Source organism: Cynocephalus volans, chromosome 7, assembly GCF_027409185.1.
Source record: "Cynocephalus volans isolate mCynVol1 chromosome 7, mCynVol1.pri, whole genome shotgun sequence".
NCBI classification, from domain to species: Eukaryota; Metazoa; Chordata; class Mammalia; order Dermoptera; family Cynocephalidae; genus Cynocephalus; species Cynocephalus volans.
The window spans coordinates 74,392,437-74,414,260 of NC_084466.1; the positions used below are offsets into that span (position 1 = coordinate 74,392,437).

The window sequence follows — 21,824 nt, forward strand, 5'->3', positions numbered from 1 at the left end:
CTTGTCATTATATGTTACTAGAGGGCTATTTTATACATTGCTATGGTCTGAATATTTGTGTCCCTCCAAAATTCCTAGGTTGAAATCCTTACCCCCGAGGTTATGATATTAGGAGATAGGGCCTTTGGGAAGTAGTTAAGTCATAAGAGAGTAAACCCTCATGAACGGGATCAGTGCCCTTATAAGAGGCCCCAGAGAAGTCCCTTGCCTTTTCCACCATGTGAGGCTACAGTGAGAAGATGGCCTTTTATGAGGAAGCAGGCCCACACCAGGCACCAAATCTGTTGGTGACTTGATCTTGGACTTCCAGCCTCCGGAACTGTGAAAAATAAACTTCTGTTGTTTATAAGCCACCTAGTCGATGATATTTTGTTAGAGAGCCCCAATGGACTAAGCCATATTTTTTTTAAAAAAAGAAAGGAAGAGAGAGATATTAGTATTAAATAGGATAAATAACGAAAGATCAATCATTTAGAATAAGTTGCAGTTCGCTTAGTTATGTTTGAGTCCATGAAAGACATAAAGGGTACGTTCCTCTGTCAAGAGTATATCGGAGAACAAGCTTTTATAGCTGATGTTCATATAAACTAGAGCAGCTGAGAACACACCCAAGGAATGAATGCACTTTCAATTCCATAATTGTTCTTTTTTTTTTTTTTCTGATTGACCCAGCAAATGAAATTGCTAGCATTTTAAAGAAGTTTTCTTTCTTCTGTTTAAGCATTAGCCTGTTAACTCCAATGTTATCTCCTAGCCTATTTGAAATTTCAAAAATATTACCTACTTTTGCAAAAAAAGTGTCCCAGAGTTTCATGTTTTAAAATTTGGAAAAAAGTAGTTTGAGAATCTTTATTTTCCTGTCCCTGTTTATTATTATTATTATTTATATTATTTTTTTTATGCCTATATCTTTCTCTGGCCAAGAAGCAGTATTTTCTTAAGGGATTTTTTATGAGAAATTTCTAGCTAGAGGAACTGTTGTAAAATAAGTTATCACTTGAATAAGTTTATCATCAAAGAAATGAAAAGGTAAAAATGAAAATGTAAAGGAACGATGGAGAATGTATTTTTAGGACAATAACACATTTCTAATATATGGCTATACAACTAATTGTAGACATATTTTAGAATCAGAAATGTATGGGATTTCATGATTATAGAGCAGAAAAACTCACAGTGGTTGACTTATAATATCATGTGCCATAATGTCACTCAGTGCCCAGAGTGGAGAAAAGAAGCCAAGAATGGAATGAAATTGGAAGAACCTTCTCTCAATTCAATTTTGGCAGGACGAGGGGGCCCATATATGCCAAGTTTTAACTGAGCACTAATTATAATGGTCATATTACGAATTGGGCAGAAACAGGAGGTTGTTGACTTGGCATTTGAGGTATATAGGTGATTAGGTTTTTTTTTTTTTTTTTTACCAAGGTATAAGCATTTCTCTTTGGTGAAGAGCATCTCATTAAGATGTGAACAATGCACAGGTATTGATATTCAGCGCTGTACCCCACAGATATGTACCATTGTTTCAATTTTAAAAAAGGATGTGAACAACGGAACCTGTAAGCCTCCTATCTTTAACTGGTATCAAGAATTAAAAATTATAAATAAGTATATTTTTAAGAAAGAAAATTAAAACTGAAAGGATATGCCATATACTTAACAATTCCAATAAATGGACTGAATTTTTTGGTTTTTATTTTTGCAACAGTTTATAATGTCACTGAAATATATATATATATTAAATGGGTGACAGTACAGTAGTGTCTCTAACACAATGAGAGACACCTGATAAAGCCACAATGATGTCTGTGCCTTCAAATGCAGCGAGACCTGCAGAGATACCCCTTTTCGTTTGCAGAGGGCGCTCTTGGAAAGGAAATATCCTCACGTAGGCCTTGCTGAGAAACTGGCCAGGCTCCCTGAAGTCAGTATCACCATGGAGATCTCACTCCAGTAAGGGGATTGGATTCCACGGTCCTGCTTTGGAAATGTGTAAATAGCAGATGCTTTTATTGCCTTTGTTTGAATCTCTGCCCTTGCAGAGCAGCTCAGGCCGGAAGCTCCGAGGACAGGAAGTCCATATTTGTCTGTAGCGTTTTGTTTCCCTGTAAGCAGCTTAGTGTCTTTGGGACGAGTGTGGGTAATGACAAGTTAATAGAAAAGATACAAATTCAGATTTTACGTGAAGAGAGTCAGAAAAAAGAACACGTTTTTCTTGAAGCGAAGAAATAATTCAAACCGTGTTTTTTTAAAAACTGCTATTAGACATTCTTTTTATTACATACTATTAATGTACAACATATGTGATAATATTGATGGTAATGGTTTTATCAACTGAAATTTATAATAACACAAACGTCAGAGTACGTGTTTCTATGCATTTGAGTAGACTTGTTTTCCTTCAGCTTGGTAAGTTGAGAGACTGAGTTTGAATCCTAACTGATCTGGTTTCGAACTCCTACTGATCGTCTATTTGATTTGGCTAAGTTTTCTTTTTTTTTTTTTTAATTAAATTTATTTTTTCTTAATTGATACATGATAGTTTTTATATGTTTATGGAATACAATGTGATATTTGGGTACATGTATGCAGTGTGCAGTGATGCTGTCAGGATAGTTAGTGTATACATCACTTCAAACATTTGTCATTTCTCATATGTGGAAGCTAAAAAAGTTGATCTTGTAGAGAGTAGACTAGTTAATGGTTACTAGAGACTGGTATGGGGAGGTGGGGTAGGGAAAGGGTGGCCAATGGATACAAAATTGCAGCTAGATAGAAAGAATAAGTTCTAGTGTTCAATGGCACTGTAGGGAGACTACAGGTAACAACTGATTGTATAATTTCAGATAACTGGTAAAGAGGATTTTAAATGTTCCCAACACAAAGAAACTTTTCTTTTTCATCTGTCAAATGTTAGACTAGTAGCATCTAACTATTGTCAAATAGAGTCTTCTTCATAATGGAAAGGATTCGGTGTCATCATGTGTATTAAATGGATTAATACACATAGACTACCTCACACCAAAACGTAATTTTCATCTCTTCTTTACATCTTCACCATATAAGTACCATGATAAAGCGTATTAGAACTAACACAGAAACTGACAATCAAGAGAATTTAAATAACTCATCCAAGTTCATACAAAGATTATGGCAAACCTGGGCCCGGAACCCAGGTATCCTAATGCTTGTTCAAGGGCTTTTTCAAGCACATCTGGACATTATAATCACCCGTGATTTTTGAGATGCCATGGGTATGCCATTATGCTAAGCACCATCAGAGATAAACGCTGATGCAATAAATAGAACTTTTTCTCTTTGGCGATGGATTTTTATATGATAACCAAAGCGCTAGGTAAGAACTAAAAATTAATCAATAGAATATTAAGTGTTGTGTGCCATAAACTGATTACCTCCTTTATGAGCTGCATGTAATGCTCATAATTTCTTTTTTAGTGTAGGACATTTTGACAGAGGACAGTTTTCTCAGAGAATTACAAATCTCTGGTCCCACAAAACTAAAAGTTGGTGACAGAACCGAGAGGCCCTAAGTTAAGACCCTGGTTTAGAGAACTACACCCATGAAATCAGGTGGAAGTCCGGACAGATCACTTTCCACAACATCATTTGGTGGAAGCCTAAGGAAAAGCAGAGGCATGGACCATATCCCAGCTTTGTGCTAGCAGCTTCCACCAGCTTTGCACTTAGACCCTGATGCTAATCCAAAGTATGCTTTTCATGAAAATGGTGCTGGGAGAAGTTCTATTCTCAAAGCAGGAAGGGGCACCTATTTGCTCAATTTTATCCAAATCTACTTAGGAAAAAAGCCTGTTTGTATAGTGCCAGGAGCTATATACTGTTTATTTTTTAAATTTTAAAAGTTTGTTTATATTAGGTATACATTTGATTTATGCTTATTTAGAAGTTAAATACATTTGGGCTAATAAAAATAGCTAAAATTTATTGAGGACTTTTTCTCTGCTGATTCACAATCTTAACTCATTTCATCTTAAAACAATTGAGGTGATAAACTGAAGCACAAAGATTAACATCGAAGTGGCAGAGCTGGGCTAACTGGGAGCCTGGACTCTGACGACAACAGTGTGCTCTTGGATAATAGGGCCAGAGCAGACATCTCTGCAGTGCCAAAGAATGGCACCCAACAGGAGACACTGCCTCTGCCCTGGCAGAATTTAGGATCTTTAGAAACAGGGCTCGTTTCAGGATAGTTGGCTGGGGTTTCCTGACTCGCCCAAGTCAACGATGGTGGCAGAGCAAGGACTGGAACGCAGACTGCCTGGCTCTAGGCTTTGACAAAACAACTGGCAGGTAATGCAAGCTACTCTCTGCTGAATTACCAAGTCACAGCAGAGTGTTGGGAATTCTTTGGATCATAAGTCTGCAGACATGTACTGTAAGAGAAGAATTGTGAAGGGCAGTCATGTTCTCAAGGCCTAGCACAGTGGCTGGTACGAAATAGGTGCTCGGTAAACATTTATTGACTGATGACTGGTGGTTGAAAGCAGGGATTCAGATTGGAGTGGATAGAGAAGGTAGGGCTTGAATCTTCAACTGGGCCATGGGCCATAGAAGGGATTTGAATAGGTAAAGAGCAGGTGGGAGGGGATACCAAATGTGGGAAAAAATTCATACAAAACCCCACAAAGCAGAAAAGAACAAGCCCTTTCTAGAGAAGAATAGATAAAGCAGATAAATTAGAACATGTTTAATACTACAGCATAATTCTTCCATCCATCCACCCATCCATCCGCCCATTAAATGCTTATTAGTATCAGGCACTATGTCACAACTAAAACAACTAGAAGCTTGAAAGGTAGGTTCGAGCCAGATTTTGAGGCATTTGGATGCCAGGCTCAGAAAGGTGAGCTTTAACTTGATGATTGTCAGCTACTGATGGTTTTCTAAGCCATGGAGAGAGCGTTTGAAAGTTTATCTAAGGAAGAGTAGACAGGCAGAATTAACCAGGATGGACTGGAAAGAACAGGGGGTGCGCTGGGGAGAAATTCCACCAGAGGAAAATGCCAAGGTCCACAGGCAGGATGGGAGCAGCTCAGGACTGACCTCGTGATGGGAGGAAAGGGGAGGGGTGGGGAAGGGCTGGGCTTGAGACGCTGCAGGGAAGAATAGATGGCCACTGCAAGACGATGGAGGGGAGCAGGCACTGATGACACCAGCTCTTCTGGGGCCAGGAGAACGACAGGGAGACAGGAAAGCGGGAAAGGTTCCTCTCCAGAGGATGGACGGCTCTCTATTCTTGAACTCGCTGTCTCTGTCTTTGTGTCTGCCCTGTACCTAATCTTGATGAATGCCCCCAACATCTGATTCCCACTGAGCAGAGATTTCATGACAGAAGAGGTCAACCATCACTATCCCCTTGTATCAAGAAGCATTTTTTTCATCCATAAATGGAACTTATTTTTTTAAGCTGGTAACCACACTGAATTTTGAGAACATCAAATTTAAAAAGGATTAGCACTGTAGAGATACATGAAATCAGATTATTGTGCAAAACATAGGTTCTACATTTCTCTACATTTTATAATCCCTTGATATGAGAATGTACAGTAATGATTCCAGGACAATTCTCAAAGTGTATTTGCCTAGAAAAAAGGGTTATAAGTATTCCTCTGTTATTTTGTTGTTAGATAGAGTACATTACAGCTACCTCTAGATCAATGATAGAGCATGAGAGAATGGATAATTGAAGTGCACAAATTATTCTAAATCCATCTTTATTTGCAACCTGTGTTTAAGCCTCCTTTTACCAAGGCTTCTAGTAAGGAGCAGTTTGATAAATTTGAATTTGAACTACTGACTTACTCACCTTTTCCAGTGGGAGGTTGTGAGCAGGAAAGTGGAAAAAATGATTCAGAATACAAAGCACAGAAAACACCAGAGTCTCTGAAAGTTCAACGGAATCTTTGATTTCAATCACTGAAGATTGAGAGGTAAAGGAATATATGTTGCTTGGCACTGAAGTGACTTTCCCCTATCTTTTTGTGCTGGGTGATGACAGTTACTTTTCCTTAATAGTCACTCCTTTCATATTCTTGGACTCCTGGTGTTGGAAAGAACATGACAAGTTCATCATGTTTCATTTCCTCCTTGCTAACAGGATTGTACCTAAACTGTCCAGGATGGATTGTTGTATGTTCTATTCTTTATATCTCAGGCTCAAAGAATGGTCCTCAGTGCAATGATGGGAGAGAGCTGGCTGGCAGCCTGCTTATCACATGCTGCCGTTTTGATGATAGTTATTTGTCCGCTTAACGGTGGCATAAAACATGCACACATAGATGTGTGTGATCTGGTAAGCAATTTGATGTTCTAAAGTGCAAATGGAGGGAATATGCAGAAAGAGAGAGCGATTTCCTTTAGCAACCAATATTTTTCATCTGTCAGAGATTTGTCATTAGAATGTCTGGCACAGAGCCTGGCATAGAGTGAGCCCATCAGAAAAGTTTGAGTGAATAAATTACCAACTAAATAAATATTTATTGCTGAAGAGACACGCCTGTCTAGGAAGAGAGAGGCAACTGTACTTTCTCTTGTGTGTTTCCAGAGTCCTTTCCACCCATGGCTGTCAGCGCAGTTCCAAAGGGAACTCTAGGACACTTGTCTGTAGGATGCTGTGTGAGAAAAGAGTTCCAGAATCATATAAATTTGGGAAATACTGGATTTTTCTATCTCTTCTTTGGAGTCTGGTGTACATTAGCACACAAAAGGTTTTGCAAAGTTTGAAAACAAATGAATCTGTTTGCATTGGATAAAGTCAGTATTTCCCAAGTCTGTTTGGCCTTAGAATTCTTTTTTGCTCAAAACCTATTAACTATCTGCACTTTAGGAAATATTGCTCTTTTGGGTTAATTGTTCACAGTTTTGCCTGAGGGAGGGAATCACGTCTTAGTCATTTTTGTATGTCTATGCTGTACGCCAACTGACATATAGTAGACAGTCAATAAAGACTTAGGCATGTAAAATGAAAATGGCCTGTTGAAGGGCTGGTCGGAATGACAACAACACAGATGGAAAAGGCTGAGGTAGGGTGTCCTGAAGGTGAAGGTGAGCCGGGTCAAGGCTGGAGTCAGAGAGAAAGAGGAGTGAAATGGAGGATGGGTTCCAAATTTAAAGGGCCTGTTTTTCAACCAACTAGAAGATCAGAGCTTCTCTCACGGCGCTTGGAGCCCTTCAGTCCCTCCTCCTCAGTGACTATATGTTCCCCTAAGTCCCCTGGAGGTACCTCATTTGTGCTTAATGTTGATTATCAAACTGTTTTAAAATTTCATTTTTGAAACTTCAGCCAAGTGATTATTTGGAAATGAGAGATTATTTGGAAAGACTCTGTGAGGCCCACACGTCGTGCCATCTGAGGACTCTAGGTAATGCTGTGTCCCCCAACTCTAAGTCTCACTGCACATGGGATGTGTCAGGAAAGTGCTCCCAGGAAGTGGCAAAAAAGCAGAACCCTGGAGGTGCCCACAGATGAAACTGCAGACAGATAAGGAAGCGTCTAACAGGAGACAGAGGGCAAAAGAATCAAACACTCCAGAAATATTTGTCTCTGGTCTTCAAATATCCAGGGCAAAAAGCTATTAGCAGGTGTATTTCATGCAGATCTGAATGGGTGCCTTCAATTTGGCTACTGTATGATTAGCCCAAGTGGTAAAAGGAAATCGAAAGTAGATAGAAATCAACAGTGTTCCCAGTGTTGGCATTATACATGTTGTAAACAAAATATTACACAGCCTATCCAAAATGACATTTGGCTCTATTAAAATTCTCATTGGAGAATAAGTTGAATAAATATCCAAAATTTGCTTTAAAACTTTCCTTTTGCATGACAACAAGAAGTTGGGTGGCCTGGAAGTTTTAGAGTTTAGCATAGCTTGGGTGGTGGGCGTACATTCACCACAGTCTCCATATCTAAACCTCAGCAATAACATTATTTTTTATTATTTCTCTTTTTACGAAAGGTTCCATTCTTCTCTCAACTAGAGGTAGAATGGGTCTAAAGGAGATTATTCTGTTCATATTATGATACAAGTATTTTTCTCCAGTTATTATCATGTGCCTACGAGGCATCAATTACTAAAAAAGATATTTGTTACTAAAACCATACGCTGACTTTTGTTGCTATCAAGGGGTAAGTATTACATTCAGAAGAGTAAATAGGGGGCTCCTTTTCCATATGGAGCTGCTTCCACTCTATTATGGAAACAAAGGGCTCTTACCTCATAGCCTGCTGATATATCAAGTAATAAATGTGACAGTTACTGGTTCTATGTTCCTTATCCCGCCTTCCTGCAGAACTGAAATGTAACATGCTTCTTACTAGTAACAGATGCTCGAACCCCTCTTTTGAAATTCGTCTGGAGGAGCCACCCTGCTGATTCCATTAGAGGGAAGGGGCTTGGCGCAGATGTCTGCGTGCAGGGATGCAGGGTTGTAATTGCTGTTCTGCCCACCTCTTGCTGAGTGCCATGCTTTTCTCTTGTAGGTGATGTGCCTTCAGGACTTTTTTGGTGACGATGACATTTTTATTGCATGTGGACCGGAGAAGTTCCGTTACCAGGATGATTTCTTGCTAGATGAAAGTGGTAAGGAAAAAAAATAAATAAAGTTCAAAACCAGGGGAAATGTGAGGCAGCTTTCCAAAATGAGCTGCACCAGGCCAAGATTATGTCAACTCCAAAGCTACCAAATCAATTTCAGATCCTCAACCAGCATGTCTTTTCCATATCTTGAATTTCTTTGATTCCTTTTTATATAGAAAACAGATGAAAGGTTAAATCATTTAGAAGAATAAATTGCTAATGGCTAATTTATAACCACTTAATAACTAAATTGATGTCTTATAGAAAACCGTGGTGTGGATTTCTACATTTTTAATTATATATTCTTCTCAAAGTTTATAGCTGAGGGATTTGTAATCGTAAAATTATTGAGTATGTTTCTAGGCTCGGCTTTCATGTGGCCTCCTTTAATTCCTAACTGGAAAGGTGGTTTGGTATCCCTTTTCCTTTAAATACTTTGGAATTTGTATGTCATCAGCATGTGTACGGTACCAAAAAAGATGGCAATAATTTCTTTCCACATATTAAGAAACTAAATGTGATCCTCTGTAATAGTAAAGAGGGGACAATGATGAAGATGGAAAGACAGGTCTTAGGAAATGAATGTGAAAGGTTGTGACTTTAAGAATGATTTTTTTGACACTCCAGATAATCTCAGAATCTTAACAGTGTCACAGGTAAGATTATTGTACCCAACAAAGAGTCTCTTCCTTGGTCATATTACTCCTAATTTAATGAGGAAAACATAACATCTTTATTGACAATTCAAATTCTGTCAAAGTTAGAGATGCTTTTTGAAGTGATACAGTTTTTTTTTGCTTAGATGAATGCTGAAAAAACAAATTAGTGAGCTTTTGACAAAGTGGATGGGTAATATCTGAGCGCTAATAATAATAGGATAAGTGATATCATGCAATGTCTCACCTCGGCACTGTAGATGTATATGGTATCTGTGTTATATACCTGTATACATAGTATCAATTAAATGCATTTAAATATACTACAATTATTTCATATTTTAAAATGACTTAGGGTGTGTAGGGCGGAATATGAGTGAGGAAATTGTCTCTTTATCATGAAAACTTCAAATACCCAATGAAAGTGTGTATAGATGTATCATTTAAAGAGATTTATTTTGGTTCAAGGATCCTAACTACAAGAGTGGTTTGGCATCTCTTTTCCTCTAAATAAGTTTTCTCTCATACATCCCATTTTTATCTCTGATAGACGTGCCCTTCGGGGCAAAGATTTATGTGAATGTATCATGCATGTAGAGTCCTCAGGGAGGGTCTCCCCCATGCCACCCCTTTGAAGGATAAGACAGCTTTGCCATTGTGCAGAACGGGTGAATGTTAAGAGTCAGGCAGAAGAGCTGACAGCACAGTTTTGAGAAAAATAAACTGCCTTGATTTTCAATTTAAAGAAAATAGCTGCTTCTGATCGAATGGTCTGAGAGACCAGATGCGTTCTGAAATGAAAGTCCATTTGTTGCTTTGATATAGAAAACAGCTTGTCAAACTCGAACTGCAATACAGCTCAATTTCAAATCAGTGTAGTTGGCCTGGGGTTCCCAAGCCCTCCAGTCTCTATCCAGCCCCTAGGTAGACTTGGGGCCACTTCTCCCACCTGGCTTTGTGAGCTCCCAAGCTGGCTTTCCCCTCCCTGACAATGTGGCAACGTGCTTTCAACCCAGGATGCTGCAGCCTATGCCTGATTCACCTGCGATAACAGTCGGGTGGACTTAGTACAACAGAAACAGAAAATCCCTTACAATTTTCCTTTAGAATCCTTTCTCATTAAAAATAATACACACAGAGATATAGACACACACACACGAGTGCACATGCACACGCACACACAGACACCTTGCTCACCTTCTGTGGCCTGGCCTTGTGAAGGACAAATGGAAACTATTGGTGAGCACTTCATATCCTGTCCCCTGATAAATGTACCCCAACCATTTCTTGGTGTGATATTCATTTTCTGAGCAACGATGTCCTTCCCTACCCTCATTCAAAAAAAAAAACACATGAATATGGGGGTGGGAGTAGGGGGTAGGTGTTGTGTTAGGTAGAAAAAAGAATCTAAATTGAGATTTTACTTCCTTGGATGAACTTACCCTGAGACTAGATTCACACATTAACAACTGCAATTTTCCTATTGCTTGTACAGCATGTTCTAGTGCTAATGTATTAAAATTTGAATCTTGTTTTTTAGTGCTCTGAGCATGATTTAGCCCAGCTTATCTGTACTTGCCAAATGGTATTTGCACATCGATGCTTCACTTGGCCTGTTCCATAGTAGCTTTCCCAAAGGAGTGTCAGTAGGGGGTATGAGCATCTTCAGAATTAATACTCTCTCCGGCGCAGGGCTGTGCTTGATTTAATGGCACCAAGAAGTGGCCTTTTGCCGCAAGGCAGCACTTTTATTTTATCTTTCTGAATTAACTCGGCTCCCAGGGTGTTCAGGATTAGCAATAATACGTCCCGCTAATTACTGCTAGGAAAGCTCCTAGGGATGTCTCTTGAAATCCTTCCATGGAGGAATTTTGCCATTGCAGACGTACATGTATTTCCTGGGGCCACATGGGAGCCAGTCAGTATTACACCCTGCGAGGGAGCGTCCCTCCTCCCCTAAGTCTGCACATGCGGGGAAATGTGCCATCCTCGTTCTGGTTCAGAATGTAACCACTTTAGCAAGATTGTCATCATCAGCGCAGTCTTAGCACCCTGGAAATGGTAGAGAGAGAGACATATATAGAGACAGATGGAGGGGCCGACAGAGCCTTCCCTTGCATGGCTTGCTGTCTAATTTAGAATCATGAGACACAGGCAAGTGCCGAACTGGAGACAGGAAGCTGAACGTGGTTTTGCGTTTATGTTGATGACAAACCCATGAGTTTATGACTTGTTGCCACTAAAAAGTGATAGGATTTGATTGAGAAACATCCACCTTGCACCTGGGAGGGACAATTAACTCCTTGGTGATGAGCCAGACACCAAGTGTCACCTTTTGTCCACCTTCCAACCCTAGGCCGGTGCCCACAGACTTGCTGGGCTGGTTTCTTCACCACCCCTGCCCGGCCTGCACCTCTCAGGAGTCTACATAACACTCATCTTCTCTTTTACTTTGCTGAGATCTTTCTTGTTTTTATCAACCATTTGCTAAGTGCTCTTGATTCAGATGTTAACAGGCATTGCTTTAAACTTACATATCTGCTTAGATGTATTAGTTTCCTAGGGCTGCTGTAACAAAGTACCACAAACTGGATGACTTAAAACAGTAGAAATTCATTGTCTCGCAGTTCTGGAGGCCAAAGGTCCAAAATCAAGCTATGGGTAGGGCTCTGCTTCCTGTGAAGGATCTGGGGAAGGATCTTTCCTTGCCTCTTCCATGTTGCTGATGGTTGTTGGCAAACCTTGGCATTTCTTAGTTTGTGGCAACATCTGTCCAAACTCTGCCTCCACCTTCATGTGACCTTCTTTCCCATGTGTCTGTATATGTATCTAAACTTCCTTCTTCTTATAAGGACACTAGTTATTGGATCAGGGCTTACCTTAATCCACGTGACCTCATCTTAACCTGATGGCATCTGCAAAGACTCTATTTCCAAATAAGATCACATTCGCAGGTACTGGGGGTTTGGACTCGAACATATCTTTCCAGTGAACAAAATTCAATCCACAACAGATACTGCTGGGAGCCGTCCAGATTTTATTTGACCTTGGGTTACAAATAAGCTAATTTTTATTTGTTTTGATCTGTCTTTATATTTTCACAGTTACAGCATTACACAGGTTGAGCATTCCCAATCTGAAAATGTAAAATCCAATATGTTCCAAAATCTGAAACTTTCTGAGTACTGACATCACGCTCAAAGGAAATGCTCATTGGAGTATTTCGCATTTCAGATTTTCAGATTAGGGATGCTCAAGCGGGGGTGTATTATGCGAATATTCCAAAATCTGAAAAAGTCCAAAATACAAAGCACTTATGGTTCTAGGCATTTCAGATAAGGGATACTCAGCCTGTATATATTAGTAGAATACATAAGCAGCAGAGATGTGACTATGCTGTTCCCTCATCTGACCTTTCATAGGGTCCCTCACTTGATGGATCTGATGAATGCTGTCAGATAGTCTGAGAATTTCAGCAATGCATGTGGTAGAGGCCTTCTTGAAATCCCTTCAACTGAGATGAAAATGTATGGTCTGAGAAAGTGGTTGTATTTTTTTAATTGTTTGAACTGCTCTGTCCAAAAGGTTGATGTCAAAATGTGCTGGAGGAGACCTCTATTAGAAATAGCCCATAAGGTCCCTAAATGTGTTTGTTCACTGAGAATCACACTACAGGGTTCTGCTTTGGACTCTGTATGGGTTAGCATGGTTAGAAATGCCCACCTGAGGATATTAAGTGTGTGTGGATGAAATCATCTGAGGGGGGAGCTAATATGGTCAAAGAGGAGGATCCCCAAGGATTCTAACAGGATGGATTGTATCTAAGATAAAATTGAGTTGGTATAAGCAAACAGTAGAGTTTTTCAAAAATGAAAAAGATAGCTCTGGAAGCTTGGTTAGGAGCAAAGTAGTTTTCACAGCAGCACAAGTGAAAATTACTTGGAATTGACTGCAGGCTTAGTGTGACATGTGGCGTGGTGTGGCTCATTTGCGGTGTGTAGCATGGGTGTATCATAGACTGTAAATGTTTCAGCCCCTCTGATTGAAGATGGCATATATGGACTAAAACAAAAAAGTAAAATTAAAAAGGTACTTATTCAACATTGCCAAACTAAATAAGCATAGAGGAAATATAAATAATTAAGCTTTCAAATGATTTTTTGTAAGTTTGTACCATTTATTCTTCTGAAGTCATTAAAGCTCAAAACCGCAGTACGAATTTTAGGACATGGTATGTGCGTGTGTGTACATGTGCATGTGTGCTGGGCATGTGTGTGTGGGTGTGCACATGTGTGCGTGTATGCATGTGTGTGCATGCATGCATAGTGTCCTGTCTCTGGGCAATTGACCAGTCCAGCTTCTCCCTGCACTAGACAGAACGTCTGGAGTACAGTGTTCTTTCTGGGTATGTGATTCTAGATGGGACATTTCCTCAGCTTCTGTTATAGACCCCCATGGTGTTGAGTATACAGAATCTGCTTAACAAATCTTTCTAGAACTGTTTTGTCCTGACCACTTACCTGGGCCTCACATCCTGAATGAGATAAGACAGAAGCAGCTGCAGGCACCATTTACCACAGCATCCTGATTGCTTTCTCCGACTCCGGGTGGTACGTAAGAAAATAGGGCTAGAACCTAGAATAGGGACAACAGTATTGGAATAGCATTAGAAGACATAGGTCTTATCCAAGCTCTGTGTCCTACTTGATGTGTGGTCTCTATATTTCCAAGCCTGCTTCCTATTCTGTAAAACACCTTTTTTTCCCCTGGGTTGTAATGGACCTCAAATGAGATAATAAATGTCAAAGCACGTTCAAAACTGTGTTCCTTGTTATTTAGTGAATGATGTTGGTGAATGACACCTCAGCTGAAATATACCTCCTAGTGGATTGCAGCTGGACTCAGCCACATAAATTCATTTGCAGAACTTAATTGGAGGCACATGTCACCAAGATTTGCTTTTGATGCTCTATAGAGACACAAAGCGATTACTGTTGCTTTCTTCCCACTTTCAACTTTTGTTCCTGGGGTAGAGGTGAGAGGGAATCAAGAATCCTTTGAAGACATCCACTCTTCCCTGGAGGGAATCTCTAGAAAAGATTAAACCAAACCACATTTAGAAGAACCAGTCAGACTTCTAAAACCGACAGTGTTTAGGAGTTCCAGCCCTCTCTCTGTTTCTGCATTGATTGGGATCACGGGGATCTCTGATGGCCCCACTTCTCTGTCTTGAGCCTGATGGTTCTGGGAAACAAGGTCATTGGGAAAACCAGAAGATGCTCAGAGTCTGAACAAAGTCTAGGCTCCTCAGAAAGGAGTTTTTGAGCCACTACTATCAAAATTCACTCATTCTTTCACTCATTCATTCATTGGTTCAATAAACTAAGCTAACTTACTATGTGTCAGGCCGTGTGCTGGGCACAAATAACTATAGACAGTAACACTTACGTAAAATATGACCCTTCATATTGACTTTTAATATTCCTTATGTCTAAAGTTGTCAAAGGATCTCAGATACTGAACTTTGACCCAGAATATTAAATATTGCTTATTGTTCTTGTGGACCTTATCTCTTAAAAAAATATTGTGTTAAAATGACTAATGGGTCACAACAGGCAAACAATTCTTTATAGATTTTAGTTTTAATTGAATTGTGGATTATGAAGCCAGTTTACATTGCAACTGAGGGCAGATTTCTGTGGGACGTGAGGTACTTGGTGGTGCTGGAATGTTTTATTGTTTCAATCGACATTAATTCTAAGAATGTTCAGTTCTTGTTTTAAAAAAAAACAAAAACAAAAGCAGCTGTCTTGTTGAATAATTGCAGGTTTCTGTGGCATTTCATTGTCTTACTAGAGAAATAGAATTCAGCCTGATGTTTGCAATAAAGGGTTTTTTTGGCTGTTTGTTTTGAGTTCCAAATAGAGAGCACGTCAACTGACATACTTTGCTCCTGTCAGCAAGTCCAATGTGCCTCTTAGCAGGAGAGAGACTGCAGGGGGTTCTGGAGACTTTTTTGACCATAGCTACACTTTAGCTCATGCGTAAATATAAAGTTTCCCAGAACATAGTGATATTTCAAGTTTAATCAACTGCCAGGCTATGGAGACATACAGAGTGTTGTACTTTGGAGACAGACTCTAACTCAGGCACAGGCTAGTTCCTTTGCTACAAATAGATAACTTTCTACTTAGGAAATCAAGGCATTGTATAACACAAGCAATCTTTTCTTTGCATTTCTCCTTCTAGCCCTTGGGGGCTTCTTTTTATTGTATTCAGTAACAGCGATACATGAATTGTCAGCCTGGAACACCCTGCAAAATATAGCATGGAATATGAATCCTGGACACTTAGGCCCTGGAGGGCGTCAGCTCAGCCTTCTCCTCTGTGCAGAAATCCTCCCCACAGCATGGCCACAGTTATTCCTCCATCCCAGACCAGAACCCTCTGTGAGGACAGCTTACAACTTTATAAGAAGGCAAATTCCACTGTCCACTGGTGCTGATTCTTATCAAGTTCTATCCTGTGTTGAGCCCAAATTAATCTCTCTCCAGCTTTTGCACAGTGGTCCTCATTCTGTCCTCCAGAGTAATAAATACCACCCCTTGCCCTCCTTAAAGATGAGGTTTCCTCCTAACTCACTGGGATGGTCAAACTCATTCACTGTAAGGTCTTAGTTTCCTTTCCTTCCAGACCAAAATGTCCCTACATCTTCCTCTTTCAAAGGAGGACGTGTCTGTCTTCCTTTCTGGAGCAATGGTAGTGTCCTTGAGCTCCTCTTCTCTCCTTTTCTGTGTGACCTTGCGTTATCAGCATTCCCCTCGTTCCTGGGGATTTATTGTTTTCCCCTATCTTTTCTGTCTCTTTCTCCTCATTTCCACAGCCAGGCCCACATTTCTCCTAACCTGACAGAGCCTCAGTCATCTCTGTCATCCCAGCAAACCACGGTGCTTTTCTTTCTCTGCCAAACTGCTAAAAAAAATAATGAATTTCAGTCCTTGAAGCCTCCATGTCCTCATCGTGACTCGCTTTTTATATCTTTGACTAACTGGTACATTGAGCACCCAAGAATCAAGGGCTTTTATCAGTTTCTAAAAAAAATCATCTTTCTCTGTCCTTTTAGATTTATATAGTGGAAGAACTCCCTTTGCCGCTGGATGATACCTTGGCAAGCCCAAGGTTTTCCCGGTCCTTCCTAAGATGGAAAAAAGGGTTATGGACTCATCTAGCTACAAATTACCATTTCCACCCAGAAGTGAAAATGTCTAGCTCCACATGATGGTCATTCCACATTGGAGATCTTATTTGTGCACCTGCCCAGGGCCCAGGGCAGCAAGTCCCTCCTCTGAAGGACAAGGGTCGGGTTGATGCCTTCTGTCTGTTACGCTGGCCTGCCCTCTGCTCTTTGTTAATCTCTCCAGGACTGCAATGGAGCTGGGGGCGTGGGGCAGGGTGAAGAGAAAGAGGAGCGAAGTCCTCACTTAACCATACCAATGTAAGAGGGCTTAAAACTCTCTGGGCCGGCAATTGTTATTAGAAGCCAACTTCTCTTATGGGTGTTTTCAGGGGTTCTTCAGGGATTCTCCCAGGGAACACTCTGTTCTTCTGTGTTGATGTGGTCAGTTCAGTTTCTTCCAGCTTTGGCTGTACCTCCCTCACTCCTTGTTTTCCAAAGTTTTCCCTGTTTGCCTCAGATGATCCTCTTGGGAAGAATTTTAAATTAGCTCCATGCCAGCTCGCTCCCTCAGATCCATCAACACACTCCTGTATCCTTTGCCCCCAATGCCAGACCACCCAGTGCAAGCAAGCCTCCTTTACTCTGCTGCCAAAGGCTCGCAGGTGCAATCCAAACACATGAACACCTATCAGTTACTTCTGTTATTTCCTTCTATCCACAGAGGACACTGACCAAGCACTTCCAAACTCTTGGGGAAGCCGCTGTTGAGATGAGGGAGAGCTTCTCCCCTCTTTGGGAATGATGGAATTCACAGCACAGCTCTCTCTAAAGAAGCTCTTTTCATAATTCCCCTTTCTCTCCAATAACTTAAGCCTTTCATATCCTTGAAATGGGTAAGAAGTCTAAGGTCCATAACTGTTTATATCTGCTTTGAAATTTCTGGAAAGTGATCCATCTCCCAGTGCACTTTGTATCTGATGCATAGCTCCCTGGAGTCTGGTGAAACCTATGTTTTGAATCCTATGACATTTGCAAGTGGCTTCCATGTGTACACATATTTAGTAGTTCCACTAAGCAAGGATAACTTTCAAATCACCATATCCAATGATCTCTCTCTCTCTCTCTCCCTCCTTTATCCTCCTTGACTTTTTTGTAGCATTTGACATTTTGGATGATTCCCTCCTTGAAATTCTTTCCCTTTGACCTTCACGATGTCTTTCTGTCGTGGTTTTCCACCTACCTCTTTGACTACTCCTGTGCTTCTTTTGGGTTTGCCATTCTGCCATATATTCCTTAATAATGGTTCTCTAAGATTCATTCCTCAACCTCTTTTCTTCTTAATTACTCTCTATTTCCAGCCAAGTTCATCTAGTTTAATGGCTTCGGCGATGATGGTTATAGTTGACAGTGATAGCGACAAATGGCAACCAGATGGTATGCAGTAAGCAGAGCCTTTGAAGAATGTATAATTTTCCCAATTTTACAATTAAGAGAATTAATGCTTGGAGATGATAAATAATTTGATCAAGGCTACACAGCTAGTTAGTGTTGAAGGCAGAGTTCAGTCCCAACTTTGTCTGTGTTTGACAACGCATTCTGAACCTCTCAGTGTACCTCCTCTCAAGTCTGTCTCTCTAACCTGACTCCTCTTGTGAGCTCCAGAGCTGTATTTCCAACTTTCTATTATGAACTTCCCTGTGGTTGTTCCACGGCCACTTGAAATTCAGCACATCCCACAACTAAACTCATCATCTTCTTGGTCAACTTTATACCTCCTTCTGTGATTCTTACATTAGTTCGTGACATCACACAAAGGTTGCCAGACATGGTCTTTTACTGGCCCCTCACCTCTGCTCCCCAGAGCCAACACCTCGTTCCCGTGCTTTCCAGTGCTACTGCCATTATCTCAGTTCAGTCCTTCATAGTCTCCTGCTTGGACTCTTATCAAGATGCTTTAACAAGCTTTCCTAGTTCCAGTCCTTAATCATGCCACACCATGTTTGAACACAGATTGATTCTCCTGAGTTCCCTAAAATAGCCCTCCACTGCCAACAGACTCCTTGGCATGCCATCTCAGGCAGTCATAATCCAACTCCATTGTATCTTTCCAGCTGCTATCATCACTTTATTCCTCCTCTGCGTTCCAGTCACGGTATTATTTGTTGGCTTCCCAAAAGCCATTTATTTTCAATGTGTCTGCCTTTGCTTATTCTCTCCCATCAACCTGGAACATACTTCTTCCTTTGCCCCTTCCCCACCCACCAAACTCCCTCTTGTTCTTTGGGGTTTAATTCAAAAGTTTTCTTTTTTGTAAAGCCTTTCTCTTCTACTTGGTTTCAATTAATTACTAATTTCTCATTGTTTTTTCCAGCTCTGTACTCTTTTCTCTATTAAAACATGTTGTTAATTCTGCTTTGTGATATGGATTTTTCTAAAAAAAAAAATGCATTTAGTTTATAAATATTTATCACATTTAATTCTCACTAAAACTCTGCAGTGTTGCTTTACCAATAAAGAAAGCCAAGTTAAGAGGTATTAAGAAACTAACTAAAGTCACTATTAATCAGGGTTCTGCAGAAAAGCAGAACCAATAGGAGATGTGTGTGTGTGTGTGTGTGTGTGTGAGTGTGTGTATGTATATATATGTGTATGTATATGGTGAGAGAGAAAGACTGATTGATTATAAGAAATTGACTCATGTGATTATGGAGACTGAGAAGTCCCACGATCTGCTGTTTATAAGCTAGAGACCCAGGAAAGCCAGTGGTATTATCCTGTCTGAGTCCAGTGGCCAATGGCCTGAGAACCAGGATAATCAATGGTGTAAATCCTAGTGCAAGGGCAGGAGAAGATGAGATAAGATGTCCCAGCTCAAGTAGTGAGGCAGGAAAAAAAAAGTGAATTTTTCCTTCTTCTGCCTATTGTTCTGTTTAGGCCCTCAATGGATTGGATGGTGCCTACCCACACTGGGGAAGGCAATCAACTTGACTGAGTCCACCAATTCAAAAGTTAATCTCATCCAAAATCACCCTCATAGACACACCAGAAATAATATTTAATCTGGGCATCCTGTGGTCCAGTCAAGTTGACAAATAAAATTAACCATTACAGTCACATACCCAGCGGGTAAAGAGTTGGGGTGAAAATTGAGGATTCCAAACTCTTTGCATTTCATCTTACTTAACTGTAAGTACCTTGAGGTTGGTCCTATGCATCATTGATCTCTGTATCCCACAGCACCTATCAGGGTGCTCTGAATATAGTAAAGGCCCAAGAAATATTAGCTGCATCAATAGATGCAGCAGGAATTTAATCTACCTGTCAACCCTTCAGACGCCTGAGGCTTGTGGCTTGGTACTTCTCCAAAGCTGGTTTGTCTAGGTTTTTAGGCAAAGTTCCTTAAGCTATTTCTCTTACGACAACCCTACTATCCTGCTTACACTTCTCTGGATCATTCTCTGGATATTCAATACTGGATATTAGTCAGCAATATTCTCCTCAAAATGTCACCCAGGACTGAACACAGTGCTCTTTGTGGGCTTCAAAGAGCACTAAGAATATAAAGTCATTTGATAGAAGCATCAAACTTGTTCAAATGCAGCCTAAGAGTGATTATGGTTTGCTTTAGCAGTTGCCAGTCAGTGCAGGCTCACGGTTAGCTCTCGGCCAGCTGAAATTTCTGGGGCCTGCTGACGTGATGTCACACCGGGTCCTGCTGGTCTAATTGCATATTTGAAACTCTGTCCAGTGCTTTAATTGTATTCATACCAGACAGCATCCTATTAATTTTGTTCATTAATCTTGACCATTTAAGAGCTTTAAGCATCCAAATTCTGCCTGAAAATAAGTAATGGCAGAGTAGGGAGTTGAAATAAGGTCTGTCCAATTTCCAGGCTTTGCTCTTCCCAACTAGCTTATGCTGCCAGGGGCCTGTCTAGTCAAAGACCAGTAGCACAGCTGCCTAAAAGCTTTCTGACAAAAAGAAAAAGAAATGAAAAGCTGTATTAACCCTCATATATTTCTTTGTGGGCAGCAGTGGTAGAGTAGCCTCAGGCTCAGTGCTAAGCTTGGCTGGGTCATTCTCTGTCTGCAGCTGGGTAATGAACTGTTAAAAGATAAATTCAGGCACATTAAAATTTAAATAGTTCATTTGAGCGGACAGAAATTCATGTATTGGGCAGCATCAAACCAAAAGCTGTTCGGGCTCCGACAAAGGGGCCTGGGCAAGTGTTTTTAAGGCAAAGAAAATAGTTGATTGGTTAAAGTGGAGCAGTAGCCTCATTTGGGTCATTCTAGTGGAAAGTCCCTAGTTAGAGGTTAGTTGGCAGTTTCTGACTGGTTAAGCTTAAGTTTCGTTTTACGTTTTATACTGAGTTGGGTTTTAGTTTGCCTTCGCAGGAACCCAAGGAGCTGGAGCCGTCTCAGCCTAATGGATTCCCAGTTTAACAAGTCCCACAGAGGAAGACAACAGATTCTTTGCACTGACTCACACCTCTAAGTACAGGAAGGTACTTTAGAACTTTCCTCCTAATGTGGCTCCACAGGGCATGTTTACTTATGTTTTTATTACTGTTTGAAATCTGCCGATTCAATTCCCCACATCAACCATGTTTTAAGAAACTGCTATGTGTCAAGCATTCTTAGATTTTACACAAAATAAGTTTGGAAAAGGTAAACATCTACTTTCAGGAAAGCAGATGAAGTGAAAATCCCTGTGGAAAATATTTGATATGAAGGTGATTTTAAAATCCAGTTTCGAAATTGGGTAATAATTTAATATGTGTGTGGATATAGGTTATCAATAGATTATGGTAAGTGTTCTGAATAAGTAAAATACAATAAGATCCTGACATTCTATGACTCTTCATTACCTAAAGCTAGATTTTCTCTGAACTGCTCTGAAAAATGAACAAGTAGATAAGTTTTTAGTTAAAAAAGAAAGATTGTGTGGGCGACTTCATGTTTCAACAGGCAGAATCACTGTGAAATCATGAGTCTCACTTTTCTTTGAGACCTAAAACAGGTATGAAGAAGAGTTTTCCTAAATTCATATGAATCCTAGTCAAACAATCAGAGAACAAAAGCCAGAGAAAAGCAGCAGCCTTGTCAAGAAATGCCAGTAATTGGACTCCAAAAAGTCACATAGTCATATATTAGCACAAAGAAGGCGAGCAAGTAAAGGCAAACTATTGCCAGAAGGTCAAGGTGAGAACTAGCATCGCCTTGCTCAAGACAAAAATCAATCTCCATGTTTAGTTTAGTTTCAGGGTGCACAAGGGCCATCTGATTCAGTGATTGCCTTTTGTGCACTTGTAGGTCATCCCACTGATATGACAGCTAGGACATCTCACTGATATGACCACAGAGCTC

At 40.3% G+C, this 21,824-nt stretch overlaps 1 protein-coding gene across 1 annotated transcript in view; it reads left to right on the forward strand.

The window, feature by feature from the left end:
• Positions 1-21,824, forward strand: part of DCLK1 (doublecortin like kinase 1) — a 312,666-nt gene that overhangs the window by 151,095 nt on the left and 139,747 nt on the right. The window contains exon 4 of the mRNA XM_063101850.1: positions 8,525-8,624. Coding sequence (XP_062957920.1) covers positions 8,525-8,624 — 100 coding nt within the window. The remainder of the gene's footprint in view (positions 1-8,524; positions 8,625-21,824) is intronic.